Raw genomic sequence first — 19,417 nt, 5'->3', positions numbered from 1 at the left:
CTTATTTGAAAGGAATCTGAACGGAGAAGGGGGGCAGATGGGGGATGTGCCCTAGAATGGCATTAGTTACATATATGGCCAACTTTCAATTATTGCTTTAAGTGTGGAGAAGAGAGTTCTAGAGGGCAGTTGAAATCCACCAAGAATTCAAAACGTTCAATGTAATTTTAACTGCTTCTCTCATCCAGTCTTTTTCAGTTATTGATAAGGACCAAAACAGATTAATTTCAAAACCTCTTGTATTTGTTCTCTAAACGGTCAGAGCTGCCAGCAGATAAAAGGGAGATTAAGCCATCCACAAGCTAGATAATTTTTCCCAGCCCCACTCACATCTAGTGAATCAATAAAATTCTAGTCTTGATTTTTTCTTGAGCAGAAACCAACCTCCAAGAGTAGAAGAAAATGCATGGGTCCGAGGAGGAGGAAAGGCTCGGAAGGAGAGGGTTGGGCACTATTTCTCATTTTGAGGAATTTTTATCACCCTTGAAGCTGATTGTGGAATATGTTCTTGTCTTCCATGAGGGAGTTCCCCTGTGGCAATTCAACCCCCTGGAAGACTCCCTCTGTGTCCCCGGATGTCACCCACCTGCTCCAGAGGCAGATATGGACAGCAGACCACCCCTCGCCTTCCTGCAGGTGCAGCGCCAGAGAGAAGCTCACCATGCTCCCCGAGTGCCCTGGGGGCGCAGGGGGGCTCCCACCCCCTCAGGTACCTCCCCCTCCAGGGGCTACTAGGGCCCTGAGCCTGTCTGGGACCACAGCCATTGCGCCTCCTGAGTTTCTAGCCAACTAACGTTTTCAGACTGACGGCTGAGTGAAGGACTAAATGAGGCTCCAGGTCCTTACCTCCTGGAGGAAGCCACTGACCAAAAGCTTCATTTCCACCAAACACTCCCCATTCAATCTAGTAAGAAAATATCTTTAAGTATTGAGAAAATTACACATCAGGCATGATCGCTATAGAAAAATTAGAAAACACAGACAAGTCAGAACAAAAAAAAATTCCCCCATCACTTGGTGATAACCACCAATAACATTTAGTTTTTATCCATTCAAACAGGATTATATTCAAAATGCTGTCCTGAAACCTGCTGTTTTCACTTAACAGCATATCATGAACATATGGCCATGTCAATAAATATACATTTACATTATCTTTTTTTTTTTTTTTTTTTTTTTTGCGGTACGCGGGCCTCTCACTGTTGTGGCCTCTCCCGCTGCAGAGCACAGGCTCCGGACGCGCAGGCTCAACGGCCATGGCTCACGGGCCCAGCTGCTCCACGGTATGTGGGATCCTCCTGGACCGGGGCACGAACCTGTGTCTCCTGCCTCCGCAGGCGGATTCTCAACCACTGCGCCACCAGGGAAGCCCTACATTATCATTTTTAATGCCTGCACACTATCCTACTGCTTGGATTTACTTTAATTTACTTAACTACTCTCTGATTGTTGGACATGTGGGCTTCCAGTTTTTCTGTTATCAACAGTGTTGTAGTGTCCCTTCAAATGCACACTTACTAACAGTTTTAATTAAGAAACTCTCCATGTGCTGTGTAATTAACATGCACACACACACACACACACACACACACACACACAGAGCTAGCAACCTATGTTTTGCAGGGATAACAACAATCTTGGCTCTGAGCAGCCTCCTCTCTCAGGAGTTCTGAATGCCAGAATGTATCACAGTGAGCCGCTCCAGGGGTTTCAGAGACAGTGAATGGGGCCAGAGAAGTCTCACCTTGTCTCAGGTTGATAACTGGACTCCCAGCTGACTTGCACAGAGCTGGGTCCTATGTGGTCCTCTCTCATGATTTGCCAGTGAATGAACGACTCCCCATGAGGCAGTGTGGCAGGTGGGGCGAGCACCGGCATTGGCATCAGAGAACCATGGGTGGGTTACTTGGCCTCTCTGAGCCTTAATTTCTTCGCCTATAAATTGGGGATAACTGCACTTATTTCTCAGCATTATTATGAGAATGCAATGAGATAAAGAAACTATTATTTAGAAATAGTTTCAACTCAAGTGATGACAACCTCAAACTAACTGTGGATAAAATATGACACAGCTCATTTCTTTCTCATGTGAAAGTTTATGTGGGTGGTCCATGGCATTCTGTTATGTCACTCCCTCCTTTCTGGTAAACAAGTCAGCCTCCTTGGCCAAGATGGCAGCATCTACTTTCCAGGCAGCAGATGGAAGAAGGGATGAAGAAAAAGGGAGGGCAAAGTGTGTGAATACACTGTCTTTAAGGAAGATTTCCAGAAGCTACCACAGAGGCACTTTCATGTGTACATCATTGGCCAGAACGGAACATCACAGGAGACTGGGAACTATCGTCTTTATTCTGGGTGTCCTTGTACCCAACAAAAAAGTCTATTCCTATGGCAAACGGCAGAGGGCAGAGCAGTAATGGGGGACAACTAAATTTTGCCACAGCGTCAGTCACAGTTGCTGGCTTGTATATAAATGATTCCGTGTTTATGAACATCCTACCTTTCCCTTTTTTATGCTAAAAGCATGTACCTTTCTATTTCTCAAGCAATATATTTTCTCTTTGAATCGTAACTCAGCCACTACAGCATCACAGGGATCCCAAAAGAGGGACTTAGGGGCTTGTCCCAATTCTCGGTACCCCAGAGGAAGCTTTGCTTCTGTTGGGTTTGTGGAGGGCCCCTGTGGCTGCTTCTACTCAAAATACATCCAATGGCAGGGCACCGAGGCTGTGACCCTGTGTAGTGAGCCCTTGGCTGGAACAGAGAGGAAAGGCCAAGCATAGCTGTGAGGGGACTCATTCCTCAGTGAATCCTGACTTTAACGCTCACTGCCTCACTTAGAAATGTATTTTCAGTGGTTAGTCCTTGGTCCCTGAGGAAAAAATGTAAAAGACTTTTAGCCAGTCTGGTAAAAAGCAAATCAGTTCCTGTGATTTTCTGTCACTCCTGCCTCTCCTCACTATCATTCATGCTTCTCTTGGGAGCATCTGCATCAGGCATCTGCACAGAAGCTGCTCTGTGTGTGTGTGAGTGTCTCTCTCTCCTTCACACATACACACTTATGTTCACACCCACTCACCACACTCACACACACTCCCCCATTTGCCTGGAATAAGACCAGAGAGTATGAGTTTGCTTCAGAGATGGTAAGTCGTCCTCATCTGGAAAATGGGGTGGTGGCTGTGATCTTCTCTAGGGTCCCCTCCTGTCCTAACATATTCTTTGAATGGTGTTGGGTCCTGAGGGGGAGGGGCTCCATCCCTGACTTCTGGGATACACAGAGATAAAGTTGTAGGAGGATCTCATTTGACAGAACTTTTAGAAAATATTTTGTCATAAATTCCCAGGCACCACCCATTGTTCCAGCCTAGATTCCACCAGGGGAGCCTGGCTGTTCACGTGGGTGCCGTTTTCAGCTTGAGAAGCAGGTGACGGAGTGAAAAGAGCAAGGCTGTGGAGTCAGACAGATGCAGATTCAAATCCTAGGTCAACCACCCACAAGCTCTAACCTGGTGCAAGTTAGCCAACCTTTCTGAACCTCAGTTTCTCTGTCTATAAACGAAGGCAACAGTTCTTCTTTCACAGGATATAAGGATTAAGGCAGATAATGTAGAGCATTTAACGCTGTGCCTGGCACACAGTAAGCATTCAGGAGATGCTAGTTCTCCTCCTAGTGTTAGAGAGGAACAAGGTGAAGAAAGCGAACTGAAGAAGGGAGTAAAATGAGAAAGGGGCGGGAAAGACAGAAACCACGAAAAATGCAAAGAGTAGTGTGCTGATGGTGGTGTAACACTGCCAGAAATTTCCTCGGCTGCCTCTACCCTTGATACCGCAGGTTCATGATTCACCAGAAACTAAACGCTATGTATTCCCAAATTTAAAGTGATATTGCCACCTGGTGGTCAAACTCATGAACTTTTTTTTTTTTGACTCAAATACTTATTGAGCAGCTAGGGAGATACAAAGGTGATTAAAACATGGTCAAAGAGGTGAGGCAAATCCACAAGTAATAGAAAGCAAAGTATAAGGTACACTGAATCACAGCAGTCAAAAGAAAGTGTTTTAGGAGATCAAGAGATTGCTTCCAGCCTGGAAGGGGGCAAATCAGTAAGGGGATTGAGATGAAAATAGAAGACTTCAGTCTGGATTGTTGATGATACTGTTTGGACTATATTTGTCTCTCCTTTTCCCCTCTCCCCATCTTTGGGCTTAACTTACCAGTAGTGCCCAGGATTGTTCAATGCTCTTTTTCTATACTTGCTTGCATTTTTGCTTCAATGTCTTCTACAGAACTAGGTCCTTTCGGTGTTTTAGGAGTTTTTTCCTGTTTTTTGAAGGATTCTTGACTTTTTGATCTTGGTGTTGATGGTCTTGAGTCTTTCCCATTCTGGTTTGATTTTTGTGCATTTTTGGCTGGAATATCTTGTACAGATTACTTTACTGGAGCTTTTTCTTCAGCTTCCTCATCATCAGAGTCGTCATCATCTTCATCATCGTCATCGTCATCTTCATGATCACCTTCATCTTCATCAGCAACAAGTTTTACTTTTTTCCGTGGAAACTTGCCACCACTTCCAGGGGCAGACGCTTTCCAGACTTACTTAGGAGTGCCACGTCCTCCTCCTCTTCATCTTCTGACTCTGCATCTTCCTCCACAGCTACTAAGTGCTGTCCACTAATATGCACAGGCCCTGAGCCACACTTCAACTGTAAGACCACAGGTGGTGTTAGTTCAAAGCCCCCAAGGGAAACTGTTGGCTGCACAGACATTTTCAAAGTTGCCAGTGTTACTTTGATTGGACTGCCTTCATAATTCATCACCTCTGCTTTGATGACGTGCGATTCATCCTTTGCGCCAGCCCCTAAACTGACCGTTCTTGAAGATAACTGGTGCTCATTTCCATCATTATCCACCTTAAAGTGATAATCTTTGTTGGCCTTTAGTTCACAACGAAAAAGATAGTTCTGGGGCCTGAGAGGGCTCATGTCCATGTCCATCGAATCTTCCATGGGTTGATGGCATGCACTTAGGTGGGAGAGAAGGTGGACGGAGATAAAAGACTACTGTTCCAGGGAACAGTCGCGCAGGACAGAATCACACCAGGGCTCGTGCACTTTTGAATTCTCTAAAATCTTTTGATTAACTCGGAGTTCTTCTAGATGTATTCTGAAAGTGATTTGTAAATTGTAATGCACTGTTTGAATTCTTTCATTCATGTCAAAATTTATGGTGCCAGCTATATGCCAGGTACTATTCTCGGTGCTGGGGACACAACAGCTAACAAGTCAGAAAAAGTCCTGGCTCTCACAGAATTTGTATCCAAAAGGGGGTAACAGATGAAAACGAGTAAACAGATTAATTGGAAAGAAAGTTTCAGGTAGAGGTGAAGACAGTACTACAGTATGTGACTAGAGATAGAAAATGCTTCTCTGAGGAATAAACTTTGGGCTGAGATTTGAATGATAACAAGTTAGCCATGAGAGGTTGTCCAGGGAGAACATTCCAGGCAGAGGGAGCTGCTGCCAAGTGCAAAACTACAGCAGGAATGAGAGGTGTGCATTTGAGAAACAGGGAGAAGAAGTGGGGAGGTGGGCAGTGGGCGTGGGTAGCAGCAGGTGAGCTCAGCCTTGGTAATGAATTTGGATCTGATCCTAGGGTTTCCTGGAGTGTGGTAAGCAAGGCAAATGGGATGTTCTGATTGATATTGTTAAGCTCAGTCTGGCTAATGAATGGAGAATGGATTGTGCAGGGCCGCGGTGGAACCAGAGACCAGTTTGGAAGTGTCTGTAGAGGTCCAGGTGACATGTAGGTGGAGGCTTGGTTTAGGGTAATAGTGGTAGAACTGGAGAGATGCTGATGGACTAGAGATTTATTTTGAAGTGAGAACTGTCCTGTGTCATCAGTGGAGTAAAGAAAAGAGAGGGTTCGAAGGTGACTCCCACATCATTGCTATGGGAACTGGGGAGATGCCAGCGCCTTACTTAGTATTTTCCCAGTAGCTGAGTCTATACATAATTTTTGGAAAAGAACAAGAAGTTTCACCTCAAATTCCGAAGTAATTAATGCAGATATCTCATTGCCTCAGAGAATACAGCGCAGCACTGAAATTCTACAAGACCTTACAGACAGGAACATCTCCGACTTCTTGGTAAAAACGTATCCTGCTCTTATACGAAGCAGGTAAGAAGAGACCTTTCTATACTTTTCATCCTGGCTCCCTGTGGGAAATATTGACTAGGGACAGAAGATAATTTCCTCTCATGATTTATCAACAATCAGGGCAGTGGAATTTTTTCTTTTTCCTAATTTGAGAGCCTCATCCAATAGAAAAAGCAATGGAGGCATATACAAGTCGAATGCAACTTATGATTAATCTTGCTTTATTTTTTATTTTGTTTAGGACAAGCAGTTAACGTTTAAGCCATGCACTATTACAAGTAAAATAAGAAAGTATAGAATTTGTCCAAAATACAGCCTCATATTTTAATTAGTTAAAAAACAGAGGTGCCTCATATTTTAATTAGTTAAAAAAACAGAGGTGACGTTTGAAGGGAGGAAGGAGAGTAAGGGGAAATGGTAGAGACAAAGAGAGAAGCAAGAGGGAAAAGTAAGAAGCAAAAGGGAGAAAGGAAACAGACCAAGATCGGAGAGAGGCAGTGGGATAGTCTGCATGAGCCCACAGGTTGTCCAGGTTAGCTGCACCTGTCACACTCTAACTGTGAATTATCATCTGTATCACTGCCCTTTCAAATGCAGCTCTGCAACTGTTCTCACAAGCCCCACCCCGGGAACTGCTTCAGCAGTCCCATCAGAGCAAGTAGTATGACAAGAGCATGCTATGGAGAGAGGATTATAGGGGACCCTGATCTGGGCCCCATGTTCCCTGGAACTTTAAAATAAAACATACGCTCTAATTTTAGTAGTAGTTACAGTTACTTTCCCTCCCAGTCCCTCAACAAGGGGTAAATGGACTCAGCTAACTATAACACATTGCAGATGGTGAAAACAGCTGTTGAGAAGGCAGTGCCAAGCCAGCAGTTAGCAAAATGAAGAACAGTGTCCAAGCACAAAAATAAAGACAGGCTGCATAGAATCTATTCAGTAATGCAGTGAACAACGACCATCCCACACTTTGTGCTCAGCAGCAAATTTGCAATATGGAATTTTGGATTTTGTGCTTAATGACAATGATAGTCCATGGGGCCGAACTATGAGGACTAGAGTTGGTATCTGCGTGTTTCCTATCTTGTAATTTTGCCCCTGATTGACTGGAAGCCAGTCTCTTAACTTTGGGCTAGGAGTAATTCAGAACTTCCTCCAAGTGTGCAGGTGATTATGAAAGCCTCGTTCTTACAGGGTGGAAGAGGGGAGGGCTGCAGCCTTCACTCCATGCTGGCATGGTCGTTGCCGTATTTTCTGGGTCCAGATCATCTGACAAGTGACCTTACAACAAGGCCACCCAGAAAGCCCTGCAGGCAGGATGTGACTTGGAGAGGCAGGATTGGAAAAGATCAGTCCTTTCTCCACATATTTATTCAGGCTGGGCCCCTGGCCTGGGAGGTTTCCACATTGCTTGGACATCAGGAAGTGCAAAAAAATGCCCCTGAAGACTGGGAGACCCCAGTGAGTGTTTGGGGAAGAAAGTTAACACTACTGCATACTTGTTGTATTCATTGTATGATTTGTTTTGGCTTTCAGTTTGAAGAGCAAATACTGGGTCAATGAACAGAGGTAAGAAATTATTTTTATAAGAAATAAAAATCTCAGAGTGATCTATTTAAATTCATTGCACATAAAAAAAAGCCACACCTCAAAGTCATGTGGTTGAGCTATTCTGTATGTGCTCAGGAATTCATAAGACATGTCTTGAAGGATACATGGCTACACACACCCTGGGCCCAGAAGATGCTCAGCAGTAGATCTCCTTGGAGGGCATAAATGAGAGGTGATGTTCCCTGAAGAGGAATTCCAGAGCACTCTCACTCCAGGAAGGTTCTAAAACCTCCGAGCAAATAACGGTTTAGAACAAGAGCACATGTAACCTAAGCCCTGGCACTCCTTGGCCCATTCCTTTTAAGCCTCAGGGCGTCTGGCCCAGCCCCAGACTCACCCCGTTCCTGAGGCATCCTGAAGGTTCACACGGTTCCCAAGGTTGCGAATCCTCTAGGGATCACCTAGGAGTGAGCCCGCCTCGCGGGCTCCCTCAGGAACAGGGCCTCTAGAATGAATGCAGAGCTGATGTGGACTTGACTTCCTGGGCAAATCCTAGACTATAAAAGTGAAATTCAGCTTTTAGAATTGTTCCCAAGAGGAAAGTGAGGGACCTCAGCTGAAGCAGAAAGGCGGGGGGACAAGTTGAGTCCCTAAGAAATAAAGTTCTTCTCCTCTGCCTTGCCTATCCAACAAATTAATCTTGTTTGTTGAGGAGTTTGGCTTTTATGCTGCCATTGAAGGGTTTTAAGCCAGAGAGTGACACGCCCAGGCCGGTGTTCGAGCACCGTTACTGAAGACTTCCAGAGCAGTGTGGAAGATAGTTTAGAGTGGGAGGGACCCAAGGCTAGGATCCAGTTAAGGACTAGAGCAGGAGTCAAGGCAGGGGTGGGTGAGAGGCACCAAGAGAGGCACGGCAGGACTGGACCAGTTTCGATGAGTCCAGCACACCGGAAGTACCTGCAAAGTACAGAAGCAGCACAGAAAAAGGACCACTGGTAGGGGTGGGAGAAAGTCAGGGAAGACCTCAAAGAGAAGATCACATAGGACAGATGAGCTGGAAAGGCACCCGGGGAAACGGGGAGCCCTGCAAAGGCAGAGAGACACAGAGGCAGCCTGGACCACTGTGAGCTCTGGAAATGATTGCATGGCCGGAATGGGCCACTGGAGGGAAGGGTTGAGGAGGGGTGAGGTTGGAGAGGTGCGCAGACACCAGGCTCCGAAGGGGTCAGTCCTGGAGGCAGTGAGGAAGATGTTAAAGCTGGTTTGTAAAGGGGAGCTATGTTTCCCGATGGACCAAACAATTCCTGCAAAAATACACACTTTCCTACTGAAACTGAGAGCTCCGGTAACCACGAGGCACACACACATGGTTCATGGCACAGGTCTGAGGACTTTTTGCTCCCTTGTCAGGTACGGAGGAATTTCCATTGGAGGAAAGCTCCCGGCTCCCCCCATCACTGGAGAAGCCCTTGTTGGATTTTTAAGTGACCTTGGCCAGTTAATGAATGTGAGCGGGGTATGTAAACAGACTGGAGATTTCGTAGGACTTTCAACTTGTCAGTTATGAAATAGAAATGATCATGAATGCTAAGGGAAGGGGGGAAAAAAAAAACCTCTTGGTTGTTTATTATGGTTTTCCAGGGCCCTCTCACCAGAGAAGCCTCTAAAGAAATGTCTGCTTTCCTTAAACATCTAGAAACTGAAGACAACATTAAGGTATTGGCCCTGCACAGTCTGCCCTAGAGCTAAAAACTCATGTGAGCTGGTTGTTTTATTTTCATTTTCCCAACTTAATTAAATTCCATCCCTCCTCCTGTTTAAATCTGGCATGGAATGTCTCCCAGCGGCCTAAACCTTCCTCCCTCTCACATTCTTTTTCCTGCAGCTCATTTTTTCTTTAAACAGCTGCTGTTAGTGCAGAGTCTCCTATGTAGCAGCAGAGCCTAACAAAGCCACATCTCCGCCCTCTAGGTGTGGTTTAACAACAAAGGCTGGCATGCCCTGGTCAGCTTCCTCAACGTGGCCCACAACGCCATCTTACGGGCCAGCCTGCATGAGGACAGGAACCCCGAGGAGTATGGCATCACCATTGTAAGCCAGCCTCTGAACCTGACCAAGGAGCAGCTCTCCGAAATTACAGTGTAAGCTACTGAGGCCCCGGCCTCACAGCTTTCTAGTCACCTTCTCCACTCTAAACACCCCGAGAGGATTTTCACTAGCAGAAGCTGCTGGGCTGGATGGCAAGTTTGTTTAATCACACACACACACGAACATAAGACTTCGTGTGCCAAACTGCGTGGCCATTCTTCCTCCTCATATTTATTTGGAAAGTAAGCATATGTTTGGTTCCGTTCCCTTTTGGCTCTTGATAACACATTGCTCCTGGAGCTTACACAAATACTCTCCTTTCCAGTATGCAAAATGATTGCCAGGAACTGGGAGGTTCAGTAAATCTTTCATCGCCCCAGTAGTAATTATCTTAGATTCCAGTAATTTCCCCCAGACAGTCAGGCTTCGGACATGTCGACAGATCCTTACCTTCCTAAAGCCTAGGCTCAGCTTCTAGCAGTAAAAACCTCACTCTTTTGCAATTTGTAGCATGTTTGCCTTATTCGAGGCCTACATTTGGTGAGAATGCCTTTGTTAGAGCAAACTCCTTCTGGAAGGCAGTTAGGGGACCCAATATACTCCAAGTGCCCTGAACGTGCCCAGGGTCATGGCTAAACTTGGGTGGGTCCTGGGCCCTTGGGACCTTCCTCAGGACACCCTCTGAGGCCCTCGACTGAGGAAAAGTAGTCTATGTCCATTCTCACTTAGCCCAAGTTTCTATACCTCCTGCCAAGCCTCTTGAATATGAAATATGAGAGAGGAGTCTCTTGTGATTATAAAAATAGTATACAGCATAGTATATGCTCATTAAATAAAGTTTATAGAATAGAGTTTTAAGAACTTAGTATTTATAACCCAACACAGTTTAGGGTGTTTCCTCTAAACATTTTTGGGTGTTTCCTTCCAGTAATTTGTTATAATCTTAGTGTGTGTGTGGATCAAGCTATTTGTAATTTTAACAGAGCAGCAACTAGCACATATGGTGCCTTTGTGGCAATTAGTAAAAGGTGCTCCTTTCTCAAGGCGGGCACTGGCTTACACCAGAGTGCATGGCTTGTATGTGAAGGTCGGGTTGGATTTCAGCCCATACTTTCCCCCTTAGCCAGATGCTTTCTATCTGATCTGGGAAAGAGTGAATAAGATCCAACATCCTGTATAATCAGCCTGTTCCCTTTTTACTTAAATTTATGTTATAACGTAACATTTCCCTATGTTATGATGTTTCTTGAAAGCGTGATTTAACAAGATAATTTAAATAAAGATAAATTTTTCTTTTAAAAATTTATTTTTTTTCACAGACCTTATAACTATCTACATAAAAATTCAAGAGCATCTATAGACAAATTATTAGAACTAATAAGAGCATTGCAGTGCATGAGATTAATGTAAAAATCCGTTTCTATACACAATCAACAAATAATTAGAAAATGTAATAAAAAAATGTATCTAGACTTTTGTATTAACGGGGGACAATATTTGATATTAACCTTAATATTCAACATCAACGTAGAACAGGAAATGCACAAATATCCATTTACCTTTGACCCAGTTTGATTTACACAGCTGAGTGAGATGACAAGCTTCAGGCTGGGGAAGGGGATTCTGGAGGTGGTTCCCTGGCATTGGTGAGGGCTTCCGAGAGCCTGACTTTGTTCTTCTCCTGCTTCCGCTCCTCCTCCCCTCTCTCCCTCTGTCTCCCGTCCTTCTGCAGGCTGACCACTTCTGTGGATGCTGTGGTGGCCATCTGTGTGATCTTTGCCATGTCCTTCGTCCCTGCCAGCTTTGTCCTTTATTTGATCCAGGAGAGGGTGAACAAAGCTAAGCACCTCCAGTTTGTCAGTGGAGTGAGTCCCACCATCTACTGGCTGACCAACTTCCTCTGGGACATCGTAAGTATCAGGACCTAGCACCTCCCTCACCCCCGTGGGCCCAAGGTGGGTGGGCGTTTGTGTGTGCTCTGACTGAAGGGACGTGGCAGGGTGGGGCTCTCGTAAGGCCAGGGCTGCTGGAAGGTGATGTGCCCAGGGCCCAAGCTGGGGAAAGATGCAGGGCACAGCTTAGCAACCACTGAGTGGGAACTCTGTAGGCCCTGCATAAAGGGCCTTCTGATGCACCAAATAATCACTGCTCTGCAGCACTGAGGCTGGCCTTCCTGAGAGTAACTGGGAGCTGAAGAGATGATATCAAGAGGCCCTTCACACTACATCCTCTTGTTAGGTCCCACCACACCCTCAAAGGGGTAAACTGGAAACTGCTCTGTGGTAGAGTTGCCAGATAAATAAGGGGCACCCAGTTCAATTTAAATTTCAGGTAAAACAATGAACAATTTTTAGTATAAGTATATCCTAATTCCCCCCCCCAAATATGGCATTCTTACACTAAAAAATTTATTGGTTGTTTGTCTGAAATTCAAATTTAATTGGGCATCCTATAGTTTTATTTGCTAAATCTGGGAACCCTATCCAGTGGCCTTATTTTGCCTACCCAACCAGAGCTTCACTATATTAGATTAGCCACCACTTGGGGGAACATGAAGAAAAAATTATTTATCAAATCAACAGCAGACTACCACCTCTCTCACAATCAGGATTGGTGGGGGAAGAGAGGGGTCAGGATGGGTTACCTTGCGACAGGCCACAGGGTCAAAATGGCTTGACAGTGAAGGCCTGGTTGTAATGTGGGAGCTGTTATGACACTAACTCCAGTCTATTCCAGGCATCTTGGGGAACAAGATGTTTTGTTTTATCTCAGCATTCTAAGACTAATGCGAGTCTCCACTTCATGGTGATGATAATGTATATCACGATGGAGACCAACACAAACAACCTTTAACACTGTGACTTTTAGGGCTTCGCTGGTGGCGCAGTGGTTGAGAGTCCGCCTGCTGATGCGGGGCACGCGGGTTTGTGCCCCGGTCCGGGAGAGTCCCGCGTGCCGCGGAGCGGCTGGGCCCGTGGGCCGTGGCCGGTGGGCCTGTGCGTCCGGAGCCTGTGCCCCGCGGCGGGAGAGGCCGCAGCGGTGGGGGGCCCGCGTACCGCTAAAAACAAACAAACAAACACTGTGACTTTTAATAATGATGGCAAATATCTTACTCAACTTACTAAGCAGCCATCACTTAACAATATAAAGCCAGAAATCATCAGTACCAACAGATCTTCCCTCCTCTCTTCTGTCTACATGAGGAAACACTTATGAACACATGGGGAGGAGGTCAGAGCCAATAAACCTCACTTTGGATGAGAACATCCCTTGCAGCCACCCAAGTTGGCCCTGTGCTTAAAACATGAGAGGAGCTAGGCTCACCTGCACTGAAAAGCTATTAAAGTGCTGGGTTTTTGCATTCAATTTTTTTTTTTAAGACAAGGAATAGAATTAACACTTGGGGCTGACCCACTGTGTGTGCCTGACTACAGACAGATCTCTGAGCCTAAGGAGAAATTGGTGGACAGAAGGACAGGATGGGTGTCTGAGTGGGAGATGATACTAGCAAAGTAGACACTTAGCAGCCTAATGAAGGGTTTGGAGATGGTGACTATGATGCCAGCAGGCTTCCTGATGCTCTAGAATTTTAAGGCTGGCCTGGAATCTGAACTCAGGGAGCTATGGTATTGGAGCTAAGCACCCTCCTTAGCCAGTGGCGAAAAGATAACATTGGCCTGGGGGGTCATTGTTGAATAAATGAACAAATACTCATTGTTTATATCATTCACGCAGCGCATATACAATGTTGTAAGTTCTTATTTTTTTATATATTATCTGTTTTTCTTTTCTTTTAAATTGGGAAACAGCCACAAACTTACAGAAACGTTGTAAACACCGTTCAAAACTATTTTCCTCACCCATTTGAGAGTAAGTTCCAAACAAGATGTCTCTTCATACACACATACACATACACACCCCAGCCACCTCCAATGTGTACCTCTTACAAACGAGGACTCACCCTATACAATCACAACGCAACTGTCAACATCAGGAAGCTAGCACTGATGTATGACTTCCATCTAATCCTCAGACCCCACCCAAGTTTCCTCAATTGCCCTAATAATGCCTTTATAGAAAAATAGCTAGCTCAGAATCATGCACTGCATTCAGTTGTCCTGACTCTTTAGTCTCCTTCAGCCTGGGATTGTTCTCAGTCTTTCCTTGACACTCATGACTTGACACTTTTGAAGATCACAGGCCAGTTATTTTGCAGAAAGTCCATTAATTTTGGTTTGCCTGATGTTCCCTCATGATTGGATTCGGGTCATGGCTGCAGTTTCATGAAGGGATGCTCTGTCCTGCTCACTGCATCCTGTCAGGTAGCTTCTGATTTCAATTTGTCCTGTTACTGACGATGGTCCCTTCAGTTACTCGATGAAGATGGTGTCTGCTGAGCTTCTTCACTGTAAAGTTACTTTTTTCCTTATAATTAATAAGAATTTAGAGAGATGTACTTTGAAGTTATGTGAATATCTTGTTTGTTTGTTATCAAGCTTTCCATTTATTTATGCCTGTATGGAGTTGTGGTTCCTGTGTGAATCAACAGACTACAATCTGATACCATTCTTAACTGATTTTGGTGCTCAGATTATCCCCAGTCTGGCCAGTTGGAGCCCCTTCCAGCTGGCTCCTGTGCTCTCTTGACTTGTGTCCCCACATTTGTTGAGTACCTCCAAGTTCTTTGCCCAGCAAGATGTTCCTCCCCACAGCCCTACCCTGGAATCAGCCGTCTCCCCCAAGGAGCTCTTGTTCCTTCCAGGGGAAAATGTCCCTCAAAAACCAAGATCTCGGTGTTAGATATATTCACTGGTCCCAGGCCTTCTCAGTGGAGAGAACTAGTCGAGATATGCAGGTATATACACAGACATACACACATTTACATCCATACTTCTCTGTCTATCTATACACTGAACAAAACACTCACTAAAACCACTAGTTCCAATCCAGCACCACAGGCTCCCTCTGGTTTTCTGTCTTTCCATATTTTTAACTCCCTTCTGCACAAGTGAGAACCTGGTTTCTGTTGCCCCTGACTCATGTGCCTACCTGAGCAGTACACCTGTGTGTAATAAGCCCCCATCTCTGCCCTCACCCTCTCCCCTGTGTGGACACGCTCCTCTCCGTGCTCCAGCCACCCGCCATGCGCAGGTCCTCCTTGTGCTGCTCTGGCTCTGATATCCCGCAACAGATCAGCCCCCTGTAAAGACACCCTCCTGACCCCACTGGGGCTCCAACACTGCACACCAGTCCACCTCCGTGGATGCCCTTCTCACCCTTCTTAGGCTCTCATTCTGCTTGGGACCACTCTGACTTCTCCCCTTACCCCACCGTGGCTGCCCACATTTCCCTGTCAAGCCTGCTGGCTTTAGGACTTAATTCTGTATGAAGGGAAGGGAGGAAGTGATGTGAGGCCAAGGATTATACTTTAAGCTTTTCTGAATTCTGGAGACATGCTTAGAAAGTAGAATCAACAGGACTTTGAGATCGATTGGAAGGAGAGAAGGAGAGATCAGGTGGAATTTTATAATTCATTCTTTCAAAAGATACAGACTGTACCCTCCCTCCTGTGTAGGGAGGTGGGGGTGGCATGGGGTAGAAGGACTAAGGACAACTTAACATACGTTCGCTACCCAAGAAATGTTTAGACGAATAGAATCAGAATCCCCAAACATAAGTGCTGGAGGAGGCTGGCCCAGCCCTCATTTTGCAGAACAGGAAGCACAGGTGCAGAGAGGTTAAGTGCCTCCCTCCCTTCTTCTCTCTTCAAGATGAATTACACTGTGAGCGCTGCACTGGTGGTGGGCATCTTCATCGGGTTTCAGAAGAAAGCCTACACTTCTTCAGACAGTCTTCCAGCCCTGGTCGCACTGCTCATGCTGTACGGGTGAGTTGTGTGGGCCATTAGCTAATGTTGCCAAAGGGAAGCCAGGGGAGGAGGCTGCAGTTCTGACAGAAAACCAGGGTTTGCAGTGCCAGAGTCAGCTTCCAGCTCCCAGCAGGGTCTGCGGCTGCTGACCAGGAATCTGTCTGGCTTCTGTCTCCGACTCCACGCACAGAGGGATTCCTGCCCCTCAGCCCACTCATCCACTCGGGTACAATGGAGACACCCCACAGGGCTTGAATCTTAATCTTCTTCCACTCAAACTGTGACCTGACCAAAGTCTGGGAATCCATCACTCCCCACTTCCTCACTCAGCTCTGACTCTCATTCATCTGTGGCCAGTCCGTCCATCTCAGTGTCTCCTGTACTAGCCAAGGGTTATTTGCACATGGGAGACTGCACCTGAAAAGCTGCTCTGGGTCAGGGCCAGAGGATAACACAGGGATTAAGTCCAGTAGAATTATAGAGCATGCAACTTTATATCCAGGCCCACCACTTACTATGTATGTAACTATGGGCAAGTAATTCACCCCACTTGGGCCTCAGTTTCCTCATCTGTAAAATGGAGATCATAATACCTGGCCCTACCTATCAGGGGCCAGTAGAGTCTTGCCAGAGCAATGGTCTCCATTCATCTGTCTTGGAAATAGAGAATTCAGGAACCAGTGTGACTGTGACACGTCAGCTACAATGAACTATGAGCCTGTTGGGATCTCAGCCCAGCTTTGCTGAGCCAGACTAGAGTGGGAAGAACACTCCTATGTTATGTAAGGCTTTATAATTTACAAAGTACATTCACAGCTTTTGCTTCTCACAAAAACTCCATGAGGTGGTCAGGAGAGGCATTGTTATCTCCATTCAAAGATGAAGAGCAAAGACCAAGGGAAGAAGTATCTCTTCGGTTTCCCCAGGACTCTCACCAGTTCAAACGTACCACCCCCTGTGAGAGGGGAATGCATTATATCTAGGGGTACAGTAGATGGAACGGAAATTGGAACTCCGTCCACCGTGTTGTGTCATTTCACACAGATGGGCAGTCATTCCCATGATGTACCCGGCATCCTTCCTATTTGATGTCCCCAGCACAGCCTATGTGGCCTTATCTTGTGCTAATCTGTTCATCGGCATCAACAGCAGTGCCATCACCTTCGTTTTGGAATTATTTGAGAATAACCAGGTAAGCGTAACTTTCTCAGCTTCTTTGATTATTAGGATACTGGAGAGTGTGATGGTCAAGCAGAGCCAGAGGCAAGCACTGTGTCTGTACAATCTTAGTGTATAAATGAATGTTGCTTCTTCCTTTCCTTTATCCTTCCCTCCTTCCCTTATTTCCTTCCTTTCTTTTTTTCTTTAAGCTCCTTGTTCATTTGTGTGCTCTGAGTGTCATGGTTTTCTGAACCCTTTCTGCAAGTTATAATTGACCTTTCATAATCCTAAGCTTTTAGATCTTCTTACTTCTTCAAGAAGGTTTCCTTGGGGACTTTGGGTGTTAGGTTTTATACACACACACACACACACACACACACACACACACACAGACGTAATGCATTCATGTGATTTCAAAATTTAAAAAGAACAGAAAGGTGTGCAATGAAAAGCCTCCTTCCTACTCCTGTTTCCCACTCACCTAGTTCTCTTCTCCAGAGACAACCTTTCATATGAGTTTCTTATGTGTTCTAGAGACATATAAGCAAATACATATATAACCTTTCTCCCAATTTCTTACATATATTGTAACAGAGTAACATATATTATTGTACATGAAAATTAATCCTGAGGTTAGGGTTAGGAATTTGGAGTGCTGAGTGACTCACTTTTATGAGCTATGAAGTTCAGTTGTCCCGTTCACACCCCCAGACTTCTCCTTGCCCAGAAAGAACTGACAAGAATGAATCCTTAAAACAGTGGTTGTGACTACAGGGTTGTCTTTGCTCCACACTCCCTCTCCCAGTCCCCTGTGTCTGAGCCCTGGCCATGACTGTCCTGGGAACATACCCAGGGATCGGTGGGCTCTCCTGTGTGCCTGTGTCCCCAGCACCTCTCTAGCCTTTCCCTCTCTCAGAAAGTCTTTGAAGTTGAGAGGGTTGGTACCAGCCAGAGCATCTGCACAGACGTCCTGTGGCCCCTGTCCCCACTCCTGCCTCTGGGCACTGCTGGGAAGACCCAAAGCAAACCTGCACTAACCACCCAGTCCAATGGCCTCCTGAGAGCGACTCTTTCCCTGACCTTGTCAGGCTTTCTGTGGCCACTAAACAAGAAGCAAAACCCCATCTGTCCCATGACTGATAAAAAAACGTACCATGTCACAGTCAGACCCCAGAAGGGAGGTGGATGAGAATACAGACTCTGCCAATGGTCAGAGCATCCTGGAAGACTGAAAATGCTGCTCTTCAGAGCTGTTTTTGTCACAGGCTTACAGCTCACTAAGTCTTAAGCGAACCTGTTACTTCAGAATAATTAAATAGCTTAAAGCAACCCAAAACACCCTCCCTCCTGCGGGCTGCACTCATTTAGCCAACAATTACCGAGCACACCCGCTCCCCTGCATTAAAAAAAAAAAAAAAAAAAAAAAGCTGGTTTCTTTTACCTAAACTGTGGAATAGATGCTGCAGAAATTCCCAGGATGCCACAGGAGGCTCCCCAGGTCCCAGAGGCATCCACTAGGTAAGCACCATGTGATGGATGTGCTGATATAAACAAGCGTGGCCCCAGGAACTCCCCTTCCAGTCAGTAAATGACCTGCACACCAAGTTAGGAACTGATATAAACCACGGTACGTGACATTCCATAAGACAGTGTATGGCAGAACATCAAAGGAGCAAGACAGATGAAACACTGCAGACCAGAGTGGGCCAAAACAGCTGGACTGTGGGGGTCAAGAGGATCCTGGTAGAGGAATTAAGTTTGAGCCTGGCCTGGAATAAATAGGATTTTATTATCCCATTTAATAAACAATGAGGTACCTTCTGTGAACTAATCATTTGTAAGGTGTTTAGGAAGGACACCAAAATGATTTGGACCCAGTTCCTGTTGTCTGGGGACCAGTGACTAGTGCAGAAAATAGGCAGGTAGACAAATAATTAATCATGGCAATGTGGTAAGTCCTGTGAGAGGGGATTGGATATTTCACCGTGGGAATCTGAAGAGGCTTGTGAGAGAAGGGGTTATTCGAGCTAGCTTTCTAAAGGAGGGCAGGAATCTGCCAGAGAGCAGGAGGGGAGCAAGCATTCTTCCCAGCTAATAGCAATGGCCAGCAGAAGCTGCAAGTGCAAAGGCCTAGAGGCAAGAGAGCATGGTTCCTTCCAGGAGTAGTAGGGTGGGCCCGTGGGGAGGGGTAGATAGAAGGAGATGGGGTAACGTGAGCAACAGTTCGGAGGCTGGAGAGGAAGGAGGTTGTGCAGCAGGGTTGGGCCAGAAGAGTGGGTCAGCCTCACCCCCTCGGTGTCCCCTCTGCCTGACACTGACACTTGAGGCTAAGGCAGCAAGCACCTTCTACCACCCGAAAACAAGTCCCCACAACTCAACCCAGACACCAGGGGAAGTCTCCAGCCGTCTTTTCTGCTGGTGACAGTTGCAGACGGCTGTAGCTGTCCTGTGGGGGCTGAGAAGCAGAGCTAGAAGATGCTCAGGGCCCCTCTCCCGTTTGGTACAAGCTAGGCTAAGATATTGCCAGTGACAGAGCCTCAGCCCCCAGTGTGGCTCACAGCTGTACCAAAGGAGAGAGACTTGGG

At 46.0% G+C, this 19,417-nt stretch overlaps 1 protein-coding gene and 1 pseudogene across 1 annotated transcript in view; one reads left to right on the top strand and one right to left on the bottom strand.

Annotated features, from left to right (window-relative positions):
* ABCA4 (ATP binding cassette subfamily A member 4) overlaps positions 1-19,417 on the top strand; it is a 111,360-nt gene that overhangs the window by 73,924 nt on the left and 18,019 nt on the right. Inside the window, exons 25-33 of the mRNA XM_032652012.1 lie at positions 523-709; positions 6,087-6,181; positions 7,700-7,732; positions 9,125-9,230; positions 9,356-9,430; positions 9,686-9,855; positions 11,535-11,712; positions 15,574-15,689; positions 16,716-16,863. Coding sequence (XP_032507903.1) covers positions 523-709; positions 6,087-6,181; positions 7,700-7,732; positions 9,125-9,230; positions 9,356-9,430; positions 9,686-9,855; positions 11,535-11,712; positions 15,574-15,689; positions 16,716-16,863 — 1,108 coding nt within the window. The remainder of the gene's footprint in view (positions 1-522; positions 710-6,086; positions 6,182-7,699; positions 7,733-9,124; positions 9,231-9,355; positions 9,431-9,685; positions 9,856-11,534; positions 11,713-15,573; positions 15,690-16,715; positions 16,864-19,417) is intronic.
* Positions 4,238-5,010, bottom strand: LOC116763906 (annotated as a pseudogene).

This window comes from Phocoena sinus, chromosome 1, assembly GCF_008692025.1.
Source record: "Phocoena sinus isolate mPhoSin1 chromosome 1, mPhoSin1.pri, whole genome shotgun sequence".
Lineage (NCBI taxonomy): Eukaryota > Metazoa > Chordata > Mammalia > Artiodactyla > Phocoenidae > Phocoena > Phocoena sinus.
Note: the sequence above shows the minus strand (reverse complement) of the source record. Positions and strands in the feature narration are given on the sequence as shown.